General features: G+C 34.2%; 1 protein-coding gene across 1 annotated transcript in view; it reads right to left on the bottom strand.

Moving 5' to 3' along the window:
- Positions 1 to 18,984, bottom strand: part of LOC131148616 (callose synthase 3) — a 75,909-nt gene extending 56,925 nt beyond the window's left edge. Inside the window, exons 1-10 of the mRNA XM_058098452.1 lie at positions 18,546 to 18,984; positions 18,235 to 18,466; positions 11,807 to 11,907; positions 8,047 to 8,171; positions 7,849 to 7,942; positions 7,567 to 7,677; positions 7,354 to 7,470; positions 7,153 to 7,245; positions 2,056 to 2,147; positions 1,328 to 1,454 (exon numbers count right to left, since the gene is read on the bottom strand). Of these exons, the coding sequence (XP_057954435.1) occupies positions 1,328 to 1,454; positions 2,056 to 2,147; positions 7,153 to 7,245; positions 7,354 to 7,470; positions 7,567 to 7,677; positions 7,849 to 7,942; positions 8,047 to 8,171; positions 11,807 to 11,907; positions 18,235 to 18,418 (1,044 nt within the window). The 5' untranslated portion in view covers positions 18,419 to 18,466; positions 18,546 to 18,984. The remainder of the gene's footprint in view (positions 1 to 1,327; positions 1,455 to 2,055; positions 2,148 to 7,152; positions 7,246 to 7,353; positions 7,471 to 7,566; positions 7,678 to 7,848; positions 7,943 to 8,046; positions 8,172 to 11,806; positions 11,908 to 18,234; positions 18,467 to 18,545) is intronic.
- Positions 18,985 to 19,208: the final 224 nt, after the last annotated feature.

The following is a 19,208-nucleotide window of genomic DNA, read 5'->3' as shown; positions in this document are numbered from 1 at the left end:
ATTAAATTATTCATTTATATATTTTTAAATTAAAATCAAAATTAAATGAACATATGAAATAAATATAATTAAAATAAAAATATACATAAACTTCAAAAAATAAGAATAAAGCCAATTACAAAATTCTTTTATTATTTTTCAATTTTGATGTCCAATAAATTTTTTTTAAAAGGAATTTTAAAAGTAGAACAATTAAGCAAAATAATTATAATAAATTTTATTTTTATTATAGTAATTTTTTAATGCATATTATTTGTAGTTTTATTATTTTAATCATATTTTAATAATATTTTGATTTAAAGATGAAAATGACCATTTTTTTAATTAAGTTTTATTTGCATTAGTTTTATAGATGTTAACCAAACACGTTGCGGGTTTCTAGTTTTTCGTTTCTACTTCTAGTTTTTGATTTTAAACTTTGGTTTTCGTTTCTCTAATTTTTTATAGTAATACCAAACAGAGCCTAAGCTGTTAGGCTGTGTCCTTAACAGTGACTATATATATGAGGCTGAAAGCATTAAGTACATTATTATAGAATTCATATGATTGCAGTCAGCTTCACTCTAGGAGGAATATAGTGTTCTTCCATTGAGAAGTAGATAAGGACACTAGTCAGCTTGGTACTCATTTTTTCATTATTGTTAAGTTTCAAAGGTTGAATTTTTAGTAGTTTGCTCAATTATTTATCAGTTTTGTTTTAGGTTACTTTTGCTTTTCTTTTTTAATCAAAGAAAGCATATGCATGATTAATGGTTTTTTATTGTCAATAAACATAAAAAATTTATCTTTTTTAAATATCTCTCTTGATTCCTCACTTAAACAACATAAAGTTCAGTCTTTTTATTAAATTTTCTTGACTCCTTCCCCTTCCCTTGCTTTAAATTGTTTCAAGAAAGCATACGCATGAAATATAATTTTTATGATTAAAATTTAAATGTATTTTACTGTTTTGTTTGTTGCACAAATGTCTGCATGTGCTTGCCTTGGAATTGATTTTGGAAATTTGTACTGTGTCTTAAGATTTGACTCAATTCTTGATTCCCAAAATTGGGATTTCCATGCACAATTCAAATCTTAATTTACAATTATGACCAAACTTAATACTAGTCCAACATCATTAGAAGCTAATTTACTCAACATAAAAGATGCAAGTGAGAGGGGAAAAAATTGATGCACAGTTAAGTGTGTGTGAGCCTATATGTATGCATATATGTATGTCAGTACATACTTACGTACATAATACATATCTGTATATATACGTAACATTAATAAAATGTTTTCACGCATAAGTATGTGCTGTTGTAAAGAAATTCAAATCAAAGCATACGTGATGGTAAATATAGCAAAGGCATTCAGGCATGAATCTTAGGTTCGCAGCCTCCCCCCATATAAGAAGATAAAGACCCATGTATAATAGTTTACGCTGTTGCACTTCCTGCTGTATGGTAGGCAGCCTGCAGTACAAGAAAACCAGAGAAAGAATGACAAAAAACACAATAAGAAGTTCATAATTTAAACATGAAATATTAAGTTTCCAAACTAACCCAAACAAGACTACAACACAACTCAAGCAATAAAAGTGGTTCTAATCATTTCCTTTTGGCCGTGTCAGATACTTCTACAACTCGTGAGCAACATTATACGGAAAACATGAGTAGCATGTTCCAGACACATGGAGTTGGAGTGTTGGACACACATCATATCTATTAAAAAGCTAGAAATCACAGCAAAGATATTATTGTGTGGTTATAATTGACTCAAACAGAAGGTGTATATTTTATTTTCTTGTTGTTCACACGAAACATAGAGCATAATATAATGCAGTTAGCAACTTCAAACTAGGCTTCCTCTGTCATAATTATCTGTACTATACTTTTAGAGGTGATTATGTCAAACAACCAGTATACATTGTAAACATGTATGTATTTTATGACACACTACGGCATCAAAAACATACAATCATGCTGTCATATATGTGGTGTGTCATATATGTGGTGTGCTCGCATTAATGAACAAGTGTAATTTCAGTTGAGTATTTAATATGAGAAGCCTCACCAAAGACTACTTTTGCGGTTCAAGTATTTGCACCATTTTTTGTAGTTCTTGAAAAGTTTCTTCATCACTTCCGTAAGTGCACGCTCATCCAACTAGACCAAAACAAAGCATCAGATGTCAAAAGCAGATAAAAGAAATCTGATAGGAAAAACAATATTTTACAATTCCATAAAGGTAGTGTTCGGGAGCATGGATTTTGAGGCTTGGACTTGGATTTTGTTGGATTTGGAAAAAACAATTTACAATTGTGTACTACACTTTATCCAAATCCACACAAATTGAAATCCAAAGCCCAAATCCCATATTCCCCAATGCAAGGAAAAAAAATTCTCTCATTGGAGATTGTCAAATCAGGCTCTCAGAGACATAGATGGCACCCAGAAACCAGGAAGGCAGAGCAGGAAAATAGTGAGCAGAGCACATGGACGTAGTATGCAAGAAGTGTCCACATAATATAGACATCTATAGGTATATAAGTACATTATGCACATGCAAGCCGGCAAATGTATTAAATGAATTGCATGCCCACTACCCTTCAACAAACAGGAAGGGAACCTAGACAGAATGACAATAAGCTGCAGATTTAGAATCAATTAACAATCTTCCTTCTCCCTTCTTTATTTCTTAAGAAAAGAAAACTTCTCAAAGAAGGCTAATGGAAGCAAAGATTTTAAAGATGACATGCAGACAGTCATGACAGACATATTGAGTTTCGCATGCTTTTATGTTTTAACTGCAAAACCACATAGTTGGAGTTCCAGCATCATCCAAGGTAGACATTTTTTAATAGCTAAAATGTGAAGACTTGATGAACAAGTATTAAAAAAAGAAGAAATTGCAGTTTGCAAGTTTCTACTTCATGTTTGTGGAAGGTGTGATGACAGTGTAAGCTGTTGGTTGCATTTGTGGAGGTATATTGGCATCAGCATGAGAGAGGGGTTGCACTGGCAGTTGTGGTCATGCTAGAGGCGAGGATGATGTTGTGGTCACAAATAAAGTAGCAATAATTTACATTGGATATGGAGATGGTCATGGCAGCTAATGTGATGGTGGATTTGCTACAAAAATAAATGCAAGACATTGAAGTACAAAGCATTGAAATGAAGAACCACCAATGGAGAACTTCAGGTGTTTATGTTGTTGCCAGGAATTTTTATTTTAGTTTTGGAAAAATTCTGGTTATTTTAGAAGTTTAGTTAATTTAGAATTATTTTTTGTATTTTAGGTACTTCCGGGTCATTTTGTAATTTTTTGTTTTACTTGGGATTATTTTGCAAATATTTGCTTTATTTGTAACAGTGTTTTGTAAATATTTGCTTTATTTGCTTTGGGGTCATTTTGCAATTTTTTGTTAAGAACCACCAATGGAGAACTTAAATTGTCTATGTTGTTGCTAGGAATTTTTATTTTAGTTTTGGAAAAATTCTGGTTATTTTAAAGTTTAGTTAATTTAGGGTTATTTGTGTATTTTAGGTACTTTGGGGTCATTTTATAATTTTTTGTTTTACTTGGAATTATTTTGTAAATATTTTCTTTATTTATTTTTTGTTTTACTTGGCATTATTTTGTAAATATTGCTTTATTTGTAACAGTGTTTTAAAAGGCTCAATCGAGGCTTGCCTTCACGCTGCCTCAAGGCAAAGCATGCGTAAAAATCCCTTGAGGCTCAATCTAAATACCAAACTCCAAAAAAGCTAACGCATTACATGCTGAGGCTTGCGCATTTTTACAAAAAGCATGTCTTTTGCGCCTTTTTAGTTGAAGCTTGCGCATTTTGGGCGTGTGATTCTCAAGTTATAATTGGTTAGAAAATTTTTACTACATATTCATATAAAAGGAATGTCATAATATGAGAGTTGTATCTTACATCATGAAAATAGTTTGAACTTTGTAACAATATAGCCATCTCTTGTCATGACTTATGTCATGTATTCAAGTTAGCAATTTTTGAATGGGCAACAAGTATTTTGCAAAGTATTTGTGGTTTTTCTTTTTTACATTATCTTTGTGATTTTCTTAATTTTTAGTTCATTTTAAATGCTGAAGAAATAAATAACTTGAAGATTTCGATACCTTGGATCTATTATGCAAGCTGAAGGAGAAATTGAAGATGATGTAATGCATAGAGTTAAAGCAGGTTGGGTAAAATGGAAAAGTGCTCAAGTGTGCTATGTGATCGTAGAATACCCTTAAAATTGAAAGGGAAGTTTAATAGAACAGCTATAAGACCAGCTATGCTATATGGATCGGAATGTTGGGCGATGAAGAAACATAATATCCAAAAAGTAAAAGTTGCCGAGATGAGAATACCTAAATGGATGAATGGTATAACATTGAAAGATAAATTAAGGAATGAACATATTCGTGGTAAGTTCGGTGTAGCTCCTAAAGAAGATAAGATAAAGGAGGGACAACTCAGATGGTATGGACACTTGCAACGAAAGCCACATAGTGCACCTATGAAGAGTGGGAGGCAGTAGAAGGGGTTGGGGTAGACCTAAAATAACTTGAGAGGAAATAGTGAGTAAGGATTTAATATCCTTGAATCTATCAAAAGAAATGGTCCATGATCGCATAAATTGGCGGAAAAGGATTCATATGGCCGACCCCACTTAGTGGGACTAAGACTTGGTTTTATTGCTGTTGTTGTTGTTACTTTATTTTAAATATATATAATTTATTTAGCAAATTTTTTTCTTAAAAAACAAATTCTCAAAAGGCTTACACCTCGCCTTACGCCTTCGCCTTTTAAAAAATTGATTTGTAATGTTATAAATGCTCTCGCTCTCTCTCCTTCTTCCCTTCTCTTTGAATTGCTGCTTCTATTTCTCAATGTTTCGAATCTTCTTTTCTAATCTCTGTTCTATCCCATTTCTGGTTTCTATCCAGCTGTCTCTCTCTTTTCTTCTCCTCTTCTTCTTTTCTTCTGATTTTTGCTCCTGTCCTTCATCAATTTGGTACAAAGCCCAATTCTGATGAGTTTATCTCCATTTTTCCATGGCAATCCCTCCTCTTTCCCTCCGCTCTCATATCTATTTCTCTCCTAATATTCCCCTTGGGCAGTACCTGTTCTGCTCTGTCCCTCGCCCTTGATGCTGGTATTGCTTCAATTTGGCATCAGAGCAAACCACAATGACCAGGCAGACTGTAGACTTACAACTTCTCCAACTAAAGTCATGCCACCAGCTTTCAAGGACCAAATTTCTGGAGGATTTCAAACAACCACCCACGCAGACGAAGACAGAAAGCCCTGCAACACCATGGCCTGAAGTTTCATCATCATCCAACCACTGGAGAATCCCCATGTGCCACCTGAAATTTTCCAGCCGCCAAACCCTTTAAAACCCCACCTTGCCAGAGTTGTTTTCACACAACACCACCACCATCAACTCATCATGCCTGGATCTACCTCCATCCATAAAACCATCACTGGAGACCTTGCCCAGTAGTGTGTGAGAAATTTCCAGTCATCTGCATTTTCCAGAATCACAAGAAATTGAGTTTAGCCATGACTTTTGGGAGTTTTGGCGATGTCTTGACTTGACTTTTGAGATAATTTTGGCCTACATCACAAGATCTTGGATTCTCAATACAAATTTCAGCGTTTTGAAATGATGACTTGCTATTTTATTAAAGGACATTACAGCCTTCTACACAACTTGCAGTTGGAGGATCTTTTAGAAACTCCCCAACAGTGACTGACAATGGAATGGCCACTTGATTTGCCTACATGATCGACTCCATTCCCACTCATGGAGTTAAAGCTACTACCACATTTCAGATTTCGAGACCAAGTTTTCTCTAATATGGGGACAATGATGGAGAACCACCAACCGAGAATTTCAGATGTTCCTATTGTAGCTAAGATTTTTTATTTTAATTTGAGAAAATTATTGTTATTTTAGAAGTTTGGTTCATTAGCGTTATTTTGTGTATTTTAAGTACTCCGGTGTTATTTTGTAGTTTCTTGTTTTACTTGGGGCGATTTTGTAAATATTTGTTTTAATTGTGATGTTAGGTAAGTACTTTATTTGTGATGTATGAAACCGTTATTTATCATTTCGAATCCAGAATTCCACACTGTTTTCCCTCTCTCTGGTATCCAGGTTCTCCCTCTTCTTTTCTCCTCCTGCCTCCTTCCTCCTTTATTCTTCCTCCTATCTCCTTCTGTTCTCTGTTCTGTTCATATTCTTTTCTCTGTTCTATTCATCTCTCTCTGCACTGTCCCCACTTTCTGTAAAGCAGTACCTGTACTTCTCCACAAGCATAATTTTCCTTTTACAAAATTATTGTCTTACAATTCTTGATTCTTCTAGGGAGTATTCATGTAAGCCTTTTAATAGCATTTAACCATTAAAAATTTGTCTTTCCCACTTCATAGATCTATCTGGAATGCTAAAGTCCCCTGTAAGATTAATGCTTTTATTTGGTTGGTTGTTCTTAATAGAGCTTGTATATCTGAAGGCCTTTCAAGGCTTTATTTCCTGATGTATGTTCTCTTTGTTTTGAAAATTCAGAATCTGATTTTCACCCGTTCCTTCATAGTTCATTTTTATGGAGGATGTGGAATAAATCTTATTGGATTATTTGGAGAGAGTTGGGGGTGTCCAGAGTGAATGGAGGATTTGTTGGCTATTTCATTTTCAGGTTTTGAAAGCGGTAAAGATGGTTTGATGTTGTGGAGGTGTGCGATTTTTGCAGTTTAGTGGGGGATTTGGTAGCAGAATGCTCATATCCTTATGGGGAAGAGGATGTATTCAATTATGCTCTGGGATAGGACTCAGTGTCTGGCCTCCTTGTGGGCATTCGCAACAGATGTTTCAAAGGGATTTCTTTTTCTGATTCACAGCATGTTTGGCTAGCAGCCTTGTTTTGAGTTCTTTTTGTTTTCTTGTATCTTACAAGGAAAATTTCTTATACTCCTTGTACTTCTTCTCCTCAATAAAATCTCTGCTTTTTCAATTCAATAATAATAATAATAATAATTGTGATGGAAAAGAAAAAATAGTTTCCCATCACCTGACTTCTTTCATGAGGGAAAAATGAGTTAAAAAATATTGTGTCCTTAAAGATTGGAAAACCCCTGAAAAAACCAACCTTGGGTTGTTGATCAGGCTTTGGAAACTGCCGTATGTGAACATTTGCGAGTAATAAAATCAGGTGCTCCCTCTGATTTGCCACATTATCTTTCTGCATATTCATTAAGATAAGCAATGGTCACAGCCTTAAGGTGAAAAAAAATGCCCCAAAAAAAATGAGAAAGTACAAGAATGAGAACGTGCAAGTTAGATTTCTCACTTGAAAGCCAAACATTGCCTGAAGCCAGTCCAGAACATCTTCATCTTTTTTCTTCTTATGGTCTTTGGGCCATGGAAGACCTCTGGTGTTACGAAGTGCAAGAACAGCAGCTTGAATCTGCAAATTGATAATGTCAACAGAAATATTCAATTGTAGACTGGAAAGTTTCAAGAGAAGATGAAAGAAAAACACTAAAGTCTTGGACAACCAAACCTCAGGATATCTCATTATTGCTTGATTTGCACTATCAGGATCAAGAGGAAGAATATTGTAAGGGACATAAATTTCTGTCTTTTCTGCAACTTTATCATGAGCTTCCAATATCTATGTAAAAATCAACTATTACATCATCAATTGAACATGGAAGAAAACCGCCACAATGCATAAATTAACAGAAACCAGAGCTCGCAAGTAAGAAAAACCACGTAAGACAAATTTCACTCCAAAAAAGAGTGCTCAAATGATGTCAAGCAGAAAAGTGCTTTTGAGTCTCACCTCACGGTCAACTTCAACAGATTGATTAAGATTAACAGCTTTCAAGACCTCAAATAGAACATTAGCAGTTTGATATGCTTTTGTAAGCTGTGCACTGAGTAAATGTAGAAAATATATTGTCAAATATAGCCCCCATAAAAGGAGTGGCAGGTACCAAGCACATTGCTGAAGCCATTCAATATCTCCCAAACAACTTACCGATCAGCTTTATCAGCAGCATTTTGCAAAGCTTGGATATATTTTTTGTAATAATGCTGGTAGAAGCTTTGCATTTCACGAGCATCACTCTTCTTTACTCTTCCCATTAAGGTCGGATCATTCTCCTGGAAAACATGAAAAAATCCACCTCAGAACAGGGAAACTAATAAGAGACAACAGACTATTAGAATGGACACAATCATTAAGAACCATATTCAAGCCATACATGTCCATCATCAAAGGCATCGAAATTCCTATGAAATTGTCATTTTTGGAAAAAAAGTACACTGTAATTTCCCATTAAAAAAAGTAATCAAACAGAAACATCTAGATACTCGTGATGTAACAACCCCGACCCGCCACATGGGCCCGGAGTGCTACTTTAGTGACGTCAACGTGCCTGATACCTTATTCATCAAATATAAAACACACATACGTAGCGGAAATAAAATATAAAATCCTCAAGTTACATTACCAGAGTTCTAACAATCTTTATACACAAATATATCCATTTTCACATAATTACATCTCATAAAACTAAACAAAAAAAAAATTTCTATCCACACACTAACTACATAAAATTACACCACTAGCCTGCCTTCTCAAGCCTGCTAGACCCAATCTATAGGATTTCCTTAAAAGATAGTTTGTAAAGTAGGGGTGAGACACAGCTCAGTAAGGGAAAGACTAAGTTAATGTCAGTGTGTGGCCAACATGAATTTAGTGTATAGAAAATAACCAGTTCACTAAATAGATAAACACATTTATGAAAACATTTTTAATTTACACACACACACACACAACTAGCCGAGGATAAGGAAGATTACCCGCCCATACAAGTAGCTTCCCTCTGCTCTAATACCATTACTGCTACCAGGGCACTCACCTTTCTCAATAAGCCCTCGAAGTTATCTTATTAATTAACCGTAATCACATAAATTAACAGATATGCATATAAGACACTCCCTGTGACAAACACGCCATTTACATCCCCATGGCAAGGGTTGTGCGGCCCGAAAGCTAGACTAATGTCCTGGGGGATCCACCCAGATAGTAGTCATCTATACTCTCCGCTAACATACTCTGCGGGTACACGCAGCTCCAACTACCGGTCCAATTGCTCTCACCCAAGGGTGCATTCACCTCACATAGGCAAATCGGACAAGGCCACCCTACACCTCTCAGCACAGGTGTGGGCGCACACGGCCACATAACAAACATCTAGCAACGATACCATGCTCACACTACACTGGTCCCCAGGGTTCCTAAAACATATCATGCAATTTAAATAATAGAAAATATCATTTAAAACATCATTTCACATATATTTCTTGTTATTCCAAAAACCCGGCCCCAGGCCAAAAATACAATTCGGCATATAGCCATCAAATAAAACTCGGCCCTCGGCCGTCAAATAATTATCCTGGCCCTTGGCCAATCAAACAATACCCGGCCACTGGCCGTTAGTTCAAACCCCTGCATTTCATAAACAGTTCCAGTATTTTCATAAGCATTTCTAGTGTTTTTCACAACAATTCCAGTATTTCAAAATCCCAAATCCAGATATACAATAATCCATACAAATTAAATCATCCGCCACACAATTTTTCACTTTCTAACATATTCATATAAATAAACAAGCTTTCCACCATTCATTTTATTCAAAAATATCATACCGTATATCCTACGTTTATAAAACCCATTTCGAACAGTTTGTTTCCAAAATAGCATTTAAATTCTCAAATGAATAAATAAATATATTAATTTAATCGGTTCAAATTAAATAAAATTCCTGACTTAACTTAATCCCCTTACCTGATTCCTGAAAAAAACCCACTAATACCCCGGCCTATGCCCCAGACGTTAAAAAAAATCCCTGAGCCCTGAAATTCAAAATTCACTATATTATTCGTCACAATTCTTAGAACAACTTTTCCTAAAATTTCCCTAAATTCTGAATACCTTAAATAGCCTAATAAAAGCCTAAATTATTAAACTTACCCCCAATTTAGGATTGGTATCTCGGAGCTCCAATTCGAAAACTCGCTCCAACTAGAATGTAGAGAATCTCCCCATGAGTCTCCTAACAATTTCCGTTCGTTGATGGGGCTTATAGTTTATGAGAATTGAGGTAAGTTTGAAATTTGACCTTACCCCAAGAAATATGCCTACGCCACCGCTCCTACAACAAATCCGCTCCAATAGAAATGTCGGTGGCAGCAAGCAGAGTCCAACGGTATTTTCGGATTTTTGATTGGCCGAATAACGAAAACGGGATAGAGGAGAGTGGGAGAGAGGGGACGAGGAGATGAAGGACGCTGCTCTGTGCTCAAGATGAATGAGAAAAAAAAAACAGAGAGGCTTCCTGAAAGATCTTTGATCCATTAGGATAAGTTAACCTATATTATATAATATATTTTATTATAATATTAGATTATTATTATATTATATTATTAATTATAATAATTAATTAATTAATTTTAAAAAAATTAATTTTTAATTTTAATTTTAATTAATTTTTTTTAATAATAATTTTTTTAATTTAATTTTTTCTTATTTATTTTTTTAAGATCACTACACATGACTCCACAATCACATTGTGGGAAAGTATGATAAAAACTCAAAACCAAAAACAAACACCATAACAAGTAAATCCAATATTAGATTTTCCATAGTCATATAAGACACTATCTGTGCATATTCCTTAGCCTCACTTAATAAGCCCCACACTTTTTAGTTAACCACTATGTCCATTTATTGTAAGAGAAAGGAACACAATTTTTTGCTACCAATGATGCAGATCCATTGGCTGAGAGGAGTGTTCATAAGTTGGAGATTTTCCTAGCAAATTTTATTTTTTAGATAAAAGAAGACAATATTATTAAAACTGGAAAACAGAGTACATGATTTAGAGGACAAAAAATTCCTTCCCAGAAACTAGAAATGCTGAAAAGCTATAATACACCAAAGAAAAAACAACACACATAATTATTACAAAAGCACTGCCCTCCAGTCTCTCATGAGGTCAGACAGTGATAGTCTCTGAAAAATCCAAAAAGGCACCCCCAAAAGGAGGCTAGGAAGAGATATTCCTAGCAAATTACCATTCTTCCTCTTTCTTCTTCAGTGACAATCTTCTCCACTGTTGCATCCTTTCTCTTCTTTCTAGGAAAGTTATATTTCCTACCAAAGCAAGGATGAGAATGAAAACACCTACAAAATCCTTCGAATAAACTTGAATTTGCATAGATCCCCATAATATTTATATTTTTTTTTTTGTTGGAGACATTTGACTCTATTTTTTGGGGCCATCCTTTATTCAGCCAAGCTACGATGCCCTATCCCGTTATGGAGTAGGGGTTGGCATTAGTTTATCTTTGATGAACACCACAAAAAAATCTTTATTCAACAGAAACAAGTTTAGCAAATATTGAAAACCAGGCATGAATATACATCATAAACTAACAAAAACATCCGTGTAACAAATCATTTGAGAGGATGAACACCAGCATTCGTTGAGAGGATTCCATGCAGAATGATCACTCTCACTCTAAACCCCATCAAAGCAAGAGGAAACCAGGGGAAAAAACGACCATAACGGTTTCACATAAAATAAATCCAGTTTATTCACTTTAAGATTTTTTAGCCCCATCGTGAAAATCAATAAGGGCATAAATTCTGCCTCAAGAAGGCAATCATAATTTTATAAAGAATTCAAAACAATACAATGACTCAAATGAGAAGCGTTAAAAGTGCTTACCCTTTCTAGACGTTGAAGAAGGGCAGTTTTGAATTGACGAACACCACGTCCACTTGAATTTGGATCCAACTTGTGAGCTTTCTCGAATGCATAAAAACGACCTACATCCAAAATGTTCATTAATGAATCATATTTCAAGATGGACTACATGAAGAATACAATACACACACCGCGTCATATTTAAAAATAATGATAAATCATAAAACAAACTAACAAAGTATTAAGCAGCATTATAAGAAGGAAAAGAAAAGGGCAGACGACTGTCCAGTTACACAAAAAGCGTGCATGGGTTACAATTCTTAGAGAGACTAATAAATGGGCAACCAATCCATCCATACTATTAGTAAATTTGCTTGACAATAAAAGATAACTTTTTTTTAACCCAGGAATCACTAGGGATTCAAGATAAATATAATTTAATTTCATACAGTTGTATTTACATAAAATGAAAATCTAAACAAAATAACAAAAATGTTTATATTTGGAACACCTCTTATTGGTTGACAGCTGATACTCAAAGAATTACCATCATATCCTTCAGAATAAAAGAAAATTTAGTACATTTTTCCAGCGAAGTTTTAGAAAATTCAATTCATCATATGCTAATGGAAACCCAGTGAAGTAGCAACAGCAAGGGTGGTGAACAGTTTAGGTAAAATAGGGGGAAAAATAGAGGACGGAAGGGGAAGGAGAAGGGGAAGGGGAAGAAGAAGGAAGAAAGAAGAAGGAGAGAGAACGTAGGAGATACAATTTGGGGGAAGAACACATGTTCATCTCTCAATTTAAATTAAACAAAAACTAACTCTTAAATGGCTTTTCAGACCCCAGTTAAGAATGCATAGATTACAAGAAGGTACACATAAATCCCTAAACATCCATGAAATTACAAACAAACTTGCAAAAACGCATAAGCCTACTTCAATAAATTAAACACATTTGTTTAGGACCCAAGAGTCCCTTGACGTCAATACATTTATTTTCTTCAACCTTGTCGCAAGAGAGGATGAGTCAAAAAGGTAAACAGTTTCTCAAATTTTCAACAGCATCCAAGTCACTTAGGACCTCTGTCTCAACTTCAGAATGGCATCATCATCATCTTCTTTTTCTACAATAGCCACGACTTAGGACATTGAGCAACTCAATGCCCAAAAGCCTAACATTTGAAGCACTTGATTGATGTTTGGACCTTAAGGGATCGTTTGGAACCCCTTATGCCGAAGTACTTTTCAGAAAAAGTGCTGAATTTAATAAGTATTGATAATAAGTGTTGAACTAGAAAAGTGCTGAAAATTACAAGTGGTGTTTGGTTGTGTTTAAAATAAGTGGTATTTGGACACTTAGTTTTATTATAGGGTGCTATAAGATTATTTTTAACATATTTTGAATTACAAATATTAATATTTTTTAATTAACAATTTCATTAATAATTATTCTAATTATTTATAATTAAAATTTCAATATTTTCTACTAAAACATAATATAAGAATATTATTTTTAATTAATAATAATCATGTTATTAATGTATATTAATAGCATATTACTATCATATTAAATTATGATAAAAATAATACTTTTAATTAAATCTAAAATTTTAATTTATTTAATGTTAATTTAAATTAATAAATCATTCTTGTTCAATCCACAACTAATATGCATTTTTAAATATATTTTAAACAACAATATTAATATTTTTATAATTAAAATTTCAAATGATAATTATATTATTTCTCTAATCAAAATTTAAATATTTTATATTAACTAAAATAACATGATATTATTTATTAATCAACAATAATTTTGTCATTAATGTATATTTATAACAGATTATTATCACATTAATTTATTTTAAAAATAGTAGTAATAGCTAAATTAAAATTTTTAATTTATTTAAGTTTAATTTAAATTTATAGATGGTTTTTTTATTCATTCCAGATTTTAATTATATTGTATTAATGATTAATAGGTTGTAATGCATAGTAAATTAATATATGATTAATTTTAGTTAACAATTTAATTAATAATTATTTAAACTATTATTTTTAATTAATATTTAAATATTTTTATTAAGTAAAAAAATAAAATATTATTTTTTGATTAATAATAATCTTGTTCTTAATATATATTTATAACATATAATTATCATATTTAGTTATGTTAAAACAATATTATTAGTTAAATTAATACTTTTCATTTTTAATAAACAACAAAACAAAACCAAGCCTTAGTCCCACTAAGTGGGGTCGGCTATATGAATCCTTTTCCGCCAATTTATGCGATCATGGACCATTTCTTTTGATAGATTCAAAGATATTAAATCCTTATTCACTATCTCCTCCCAAGTTATTTTAGATCTACCCCTACCCCTTCTACTGCCCCTCACAGTAACTAAGTCACTCTTCCTCACAGGTGCACTATAAGGCCTACGTTACAAGTGTCCATACCATCTGAGTCATCCTTCCCTTATCTTATCTTCTATAGGAGTTACACCTAACTTACCACGAATATGTTCATTCCTTAATTTATCTTTCAATGTTATACCACTCATCCATCTAAGCATCCTCATCTCGGCAACTTTTACTTTTTGGATATTATGTTTCTTCGTCGCCCAACATTCTGATCCATATAGCATAGCTGGTCTTATAGCTGTCCTATAAAACTTCCCTTTCAATTTTAAGGGTATTCTACGATCACATAGAACACTTGAAGAACTTCTCCATTTTACCCAACCTGCTTTAACTCTATGCATTACATCATCTTCAATTTCTCCTTCAGCTTGCATAATAGATCCAAGGTATCGAAATCTACAAGTGCTATTTATTTCTTCACCATCAAGTTTAACTTTGTCTCCAATATTCCTCCTATCATTACTAAAATTACATTTCATATATTCTGTTTTATTTCTACTTATCTTAAAGCCTCTAGATTCCAAAGCTTCTCTCCATAATTCTAACTCAGCCTCTACTCCATCCCTAGTTTCGTCAATTAATACAATATTATCTGCAAACAACATACACCATGGAACCTCCTTTTGAATACTCTTAGTCAATTGGTCCATCACTAAAGCAAAAAGATAAGGACTCATAGCAGATCCTTGATGATTTTTCAACTTTTCATTTTTAATATTAATTTAACTTAATAGATGATTTTTCTTCTTTATTCCAAAATTTAATTATGCTTCATTAATAATTAATATATTATAATACAATATAAAATAATATATGATTTTCTTCTAATTACTTTTAAAATTATAAAATAGTCACTACATTTTCTTATATTTACAAAATTAACCCGACCTATAAACAGTATCACTAAGCTATCCTGGATTGCTTCTCAAAATTCACTCAAGTAGTTCTGAAAGAAGTCGTTCTGGAAAAACACTTATTGCAATAAGTGTTTATTGTAATGCAAGTCAAATGTCACTTTTTTCTAAAAATGCTTATTTTAAATGATAAGTGTTATAAGCACCTTTTTTTAAAGAGCTCCCAAACGGGGGCTAAAAGTTGTTCAGAACTGCTCAAGAATCTTCAAATGAGTATTATAAAAGTATTTTAAACTCCTTCACTCAATTGCTCAGATGACTTCTCTCACACAATTCAATTGCTCAGCTGACTTCTCTCGCAAAACTCCACTAGTAGTCTTCCCAAACCAAAGGGTCGATGTAGCTCTAGGAGGATTGCATTGTATATCCTCCTTTATGTGAGTGGCATCCTTAGACTGTATCTCCAAACATAATGAGAGGACATGCTGCAAGCTTGGAGGTAATAGATATCTTCAACCCTTTCCTATACAAAATAATCATCACATCCTCTTTCCATTCAATTACAGCACGAGTATCCAAGTGATAAAAGCCACCAGGGTAATTCAACAGCTGGCTTCTACAAAGCAATTATCGCATTCTCTTTATATTATATACTTCTATGCCTGGTCTACACAAGTAGCCAAATGAAAAAAAACCTACTAGTGGAGTAATCTTCTTGCTTCAAATCAAATAGTTTAAGATGGACATGCAGCTGGTGTTTGGATGGTACAAATTGCTCCAACATGGGTTGCTTCATCTCATTCCATGTTCTTTTTTCACCAAATATTTTTCTTCATCTCATGTTGTCAAATCCACCAATTTGAGCAATTCCATTTTTGACTCAGCCAAATATAACTTTCATGCCTCATTCATACCATACCATTGAAAAATAGTACTCCAAAACTACACCCAATCATCAAATTCATCAAAAAACAAAAACTATCTCCATTAAGATTTGACACTTCTATTTTAATCCCCTAATCAAATGATCATTTTGATCTTCACACAATATGAGGAGCAACATCAGCTATACCACTTTCCTGTTGGTAAGAAAGTCAATGGCCTCTTACCCAAAACTGCAACTCCAGTTGTCAGCCCATTCAAAGCATTGGTAATAATCTCAAAGGCATTCTCGATGTCTTGTAACCAACCAGAAAATAATTCTAATTCCACTTCTGCAGATAACACAACTTGGTCACTATGCTGCTCATATAAATATATATATTATATACAGCATCTATATACCACTAAGGACCCTAAACAAAATTTACTAACAATTATCAATCTACCTATACGAAACCACAAACTTGACTCTTAAGGGGCCATTTGCTATCACTATCAAAAATTATAGAAACGAAAACCAAAAACAAAAACTAAAAACCAAAAATAGAAACTAAAGACCCGAAACCAACAACCTAATTGATTAATATATATAAAACTAGTATAAATTAAAATTTTAATTAAAAAATGCTCACTTTCATCCTTCAATCAAATAATATTTTTAAAATATGATTTTGTTTTTTAAAAAAAAAAGCATCCCGGTGCAAATTATTACAATTTTTTACTTAATTGTTATACTTCCAAAATTTACTTTACAATAAAAAATTTATTGAACATTGTTGAGTAATTGGGTAAAATGAAAGACCTAAAATCAATGATAGGTCTGGCCTTCTATTTATACTATATGTAAGTACAATAGGAGTAACCATAATACCCTCACTAACTCACACTTATTACTAACAAAACTCTAACACATAATAATAATGCTAAAAGACTAAATAACCATTAACACTCCCCCTCAAACTGGAGCATATATATTATATGCTCCTAGCTTGTTACAAATTAATTTCACACAAGCACATCCCAAGGATTTAGTGAACAAATTAGCAAGCTAAAACTTAGACTTTGAAGGAGTGGTTGTGATAAGATTCTATACAAGTTTCTCTTGAATAAAGTGACAATCAACTTCAATGTATCTTGTCCGCTTATAGAAGACAAGGTTTGGGGCAATATGAATAGCAGCTCGATTATCACACACCAACTTCATAAACTGAGAATGTGGAAAACTTAGCTCTTTGAACATGTTCTTCAACCAAACAAGTTCACATGTAGTGCACGTCATAGCCCTATACTCAGACTCAGCACTCAACTTGGCAACCACAATTTGTTTCTTACTCTTCCAAGACACCAAATTGCCACCAACAAGGATACAATACCTGGTTGTGGATCTTCGATTGGAAGGTGATCCGGCCCAATCTGCATCTGTATATCCCTAAATATGAGTGTGACCATGATCTTGATATAAGAGAACTCTCCCTGGTGCACCTTTGAGATATCCCAAAATGCGAATTACTACATCCCAATGACTTGGTCTTGGGGAATCAAGAAACAGAATCACAACACTTGTTGCAAAGGATATATCTGGTCGAGTGATTGTCAGATAATTCAACTTTCCAACAAGTCGCCGATACGACGCAACTAATTGCTAATATCTGGCATTAACTTACTAGTGAGATTCATGGGTGTATCAACAGATTTGGATCCCAACAACCCCGTCTCATCTAACGATCAAGAACATTCCTCCTCTATGACAAGACAATTCTCATACGAGATCCCAATATACCCAAGAAGTACTTCAATGGTCCCAAGTCTTTGGTCTTAAACTTACTCTGTAGAAAAAGCTTTAGGTCTTGGATGCCATGATCATCATCACCAGTAATCACAACGTCGTCCACATATACAATAAGCAAAATACTGCCCAATGGAGTATAACTATAAAATACAGAGCTGCCTATCGATGAAGGTCAAACTCAAGTACTACAGCACTAAAAAGGTCAAACCATGTACTTGGAGATTGTTTTAATCCATACAATGACTTCTTCTGCTGACATACTAAGCCTAACTCTGCCAATGCAACTAGATGCAATTCACAAGGGACCGTGCACAAATTCAATATAAATTATATAACAACGCTAGATTACCATGATTGACTTTATGCTCTGATTTTTATCGTGATAAAACAACTGAAAAATTTAATAAGCATTTAATTGAAACTGAAATAGGTGAATAATACCAACTGAACATACGCGCACATTTGCTTAATCAGGAAATGTCGGATTTTTCAACTTACAGAGATAAGCAACCCTGGGGTTACTGGATTCGATTTCATTTGCAACGCGAAGAATAGGGGCAATTTCAGATAGCGTTGAAGGAACAATCTCACTGTCGAAAATGGACTCCCCGAGATTGCCTGCCGTCTGCGTCCGTGTAATCCGCCTCTGCGGCTGCGGATTGGAGCCCGCTTTGGACGACATTCTCGCACTCCAAAATACACCTCAGTACCAAAGTACCAGCGTTTTCCGCTGGAACAAACAAAGGTTCGTCTGAGTGTGTGTAAAAGTGGAAAGAAGGGAAAGAGAGCAGTGAAGTGAAACTGCTTACAGGATGAAGGAGGAGAGTACTAGGGCTGTGAATCGAGCATCTCCAACACGCGAACAGACGATCGAATCGCTCGTGAAGAATGACTCCTCCGATGAATCGCTAGATCAAACTGAACTCTACTTAATCAAACAACGTTCGCGAATTGAAGCCATGGGCGTCTGATAAAGATGATGCTGAGGGCGAAAAGGAGCTCCGCTGAAACCCTTGGAGAGAGAGAGAGCAGTGAGAGAGAGAGAGGGGGAAATTTGGTTGCAAGCTTAAGCCTTAGGAAGGAAGGAAGCAAGTAGAGGAGGAGAGAGTGAGCGGGTAGCTTGGGAAAGTTACATTTCCTTGCTTTCACTGATCTAAGTGTGCCCAATTGCTAGATAGCCCGCCGTTTCAGCATATATAACGAAATTGCCATTTAACTTGCTGATTCGATTCCTAGCTGTAGGACGACATGCGGAACAGAAAGCTCGTGGCTTATTTAAATTCACAGGCCGCGGGGCAGTTTCGGGATTTGAGGAGGGAGGCAGGGGTATTTTGGGCATGGAGGAAGGGATATTTTACCTGAAAGCTTTATCGGAGAGAATTTGTCGGTTTGTTTGTATTTTCAAATATTTAAATTATGAAAATAATGTCGGGAAACTTTTGCTGCTCTGAATTCTGATTGGTGGAAGCGCA

The sequence above is a fragment of the Malania oleifera genome, chromosome 2 (genome assembly GCF_029873635.1).
Source record: "Malania oleifera isolate guangnan ecotype guangnan chromosome 2, ASM2987363v1, whole genome shotgun sequence".
Classification (NCBI taxonomy): Eukaryota; Viridiplantae; Streptophyta; class Magnoliopsida; order Santalales; family Ximeniaceae; genus Malania; species Malania oleifera.
This window is presented reverse-complemented; position numbering and strand designations above follow the sequence as displayed.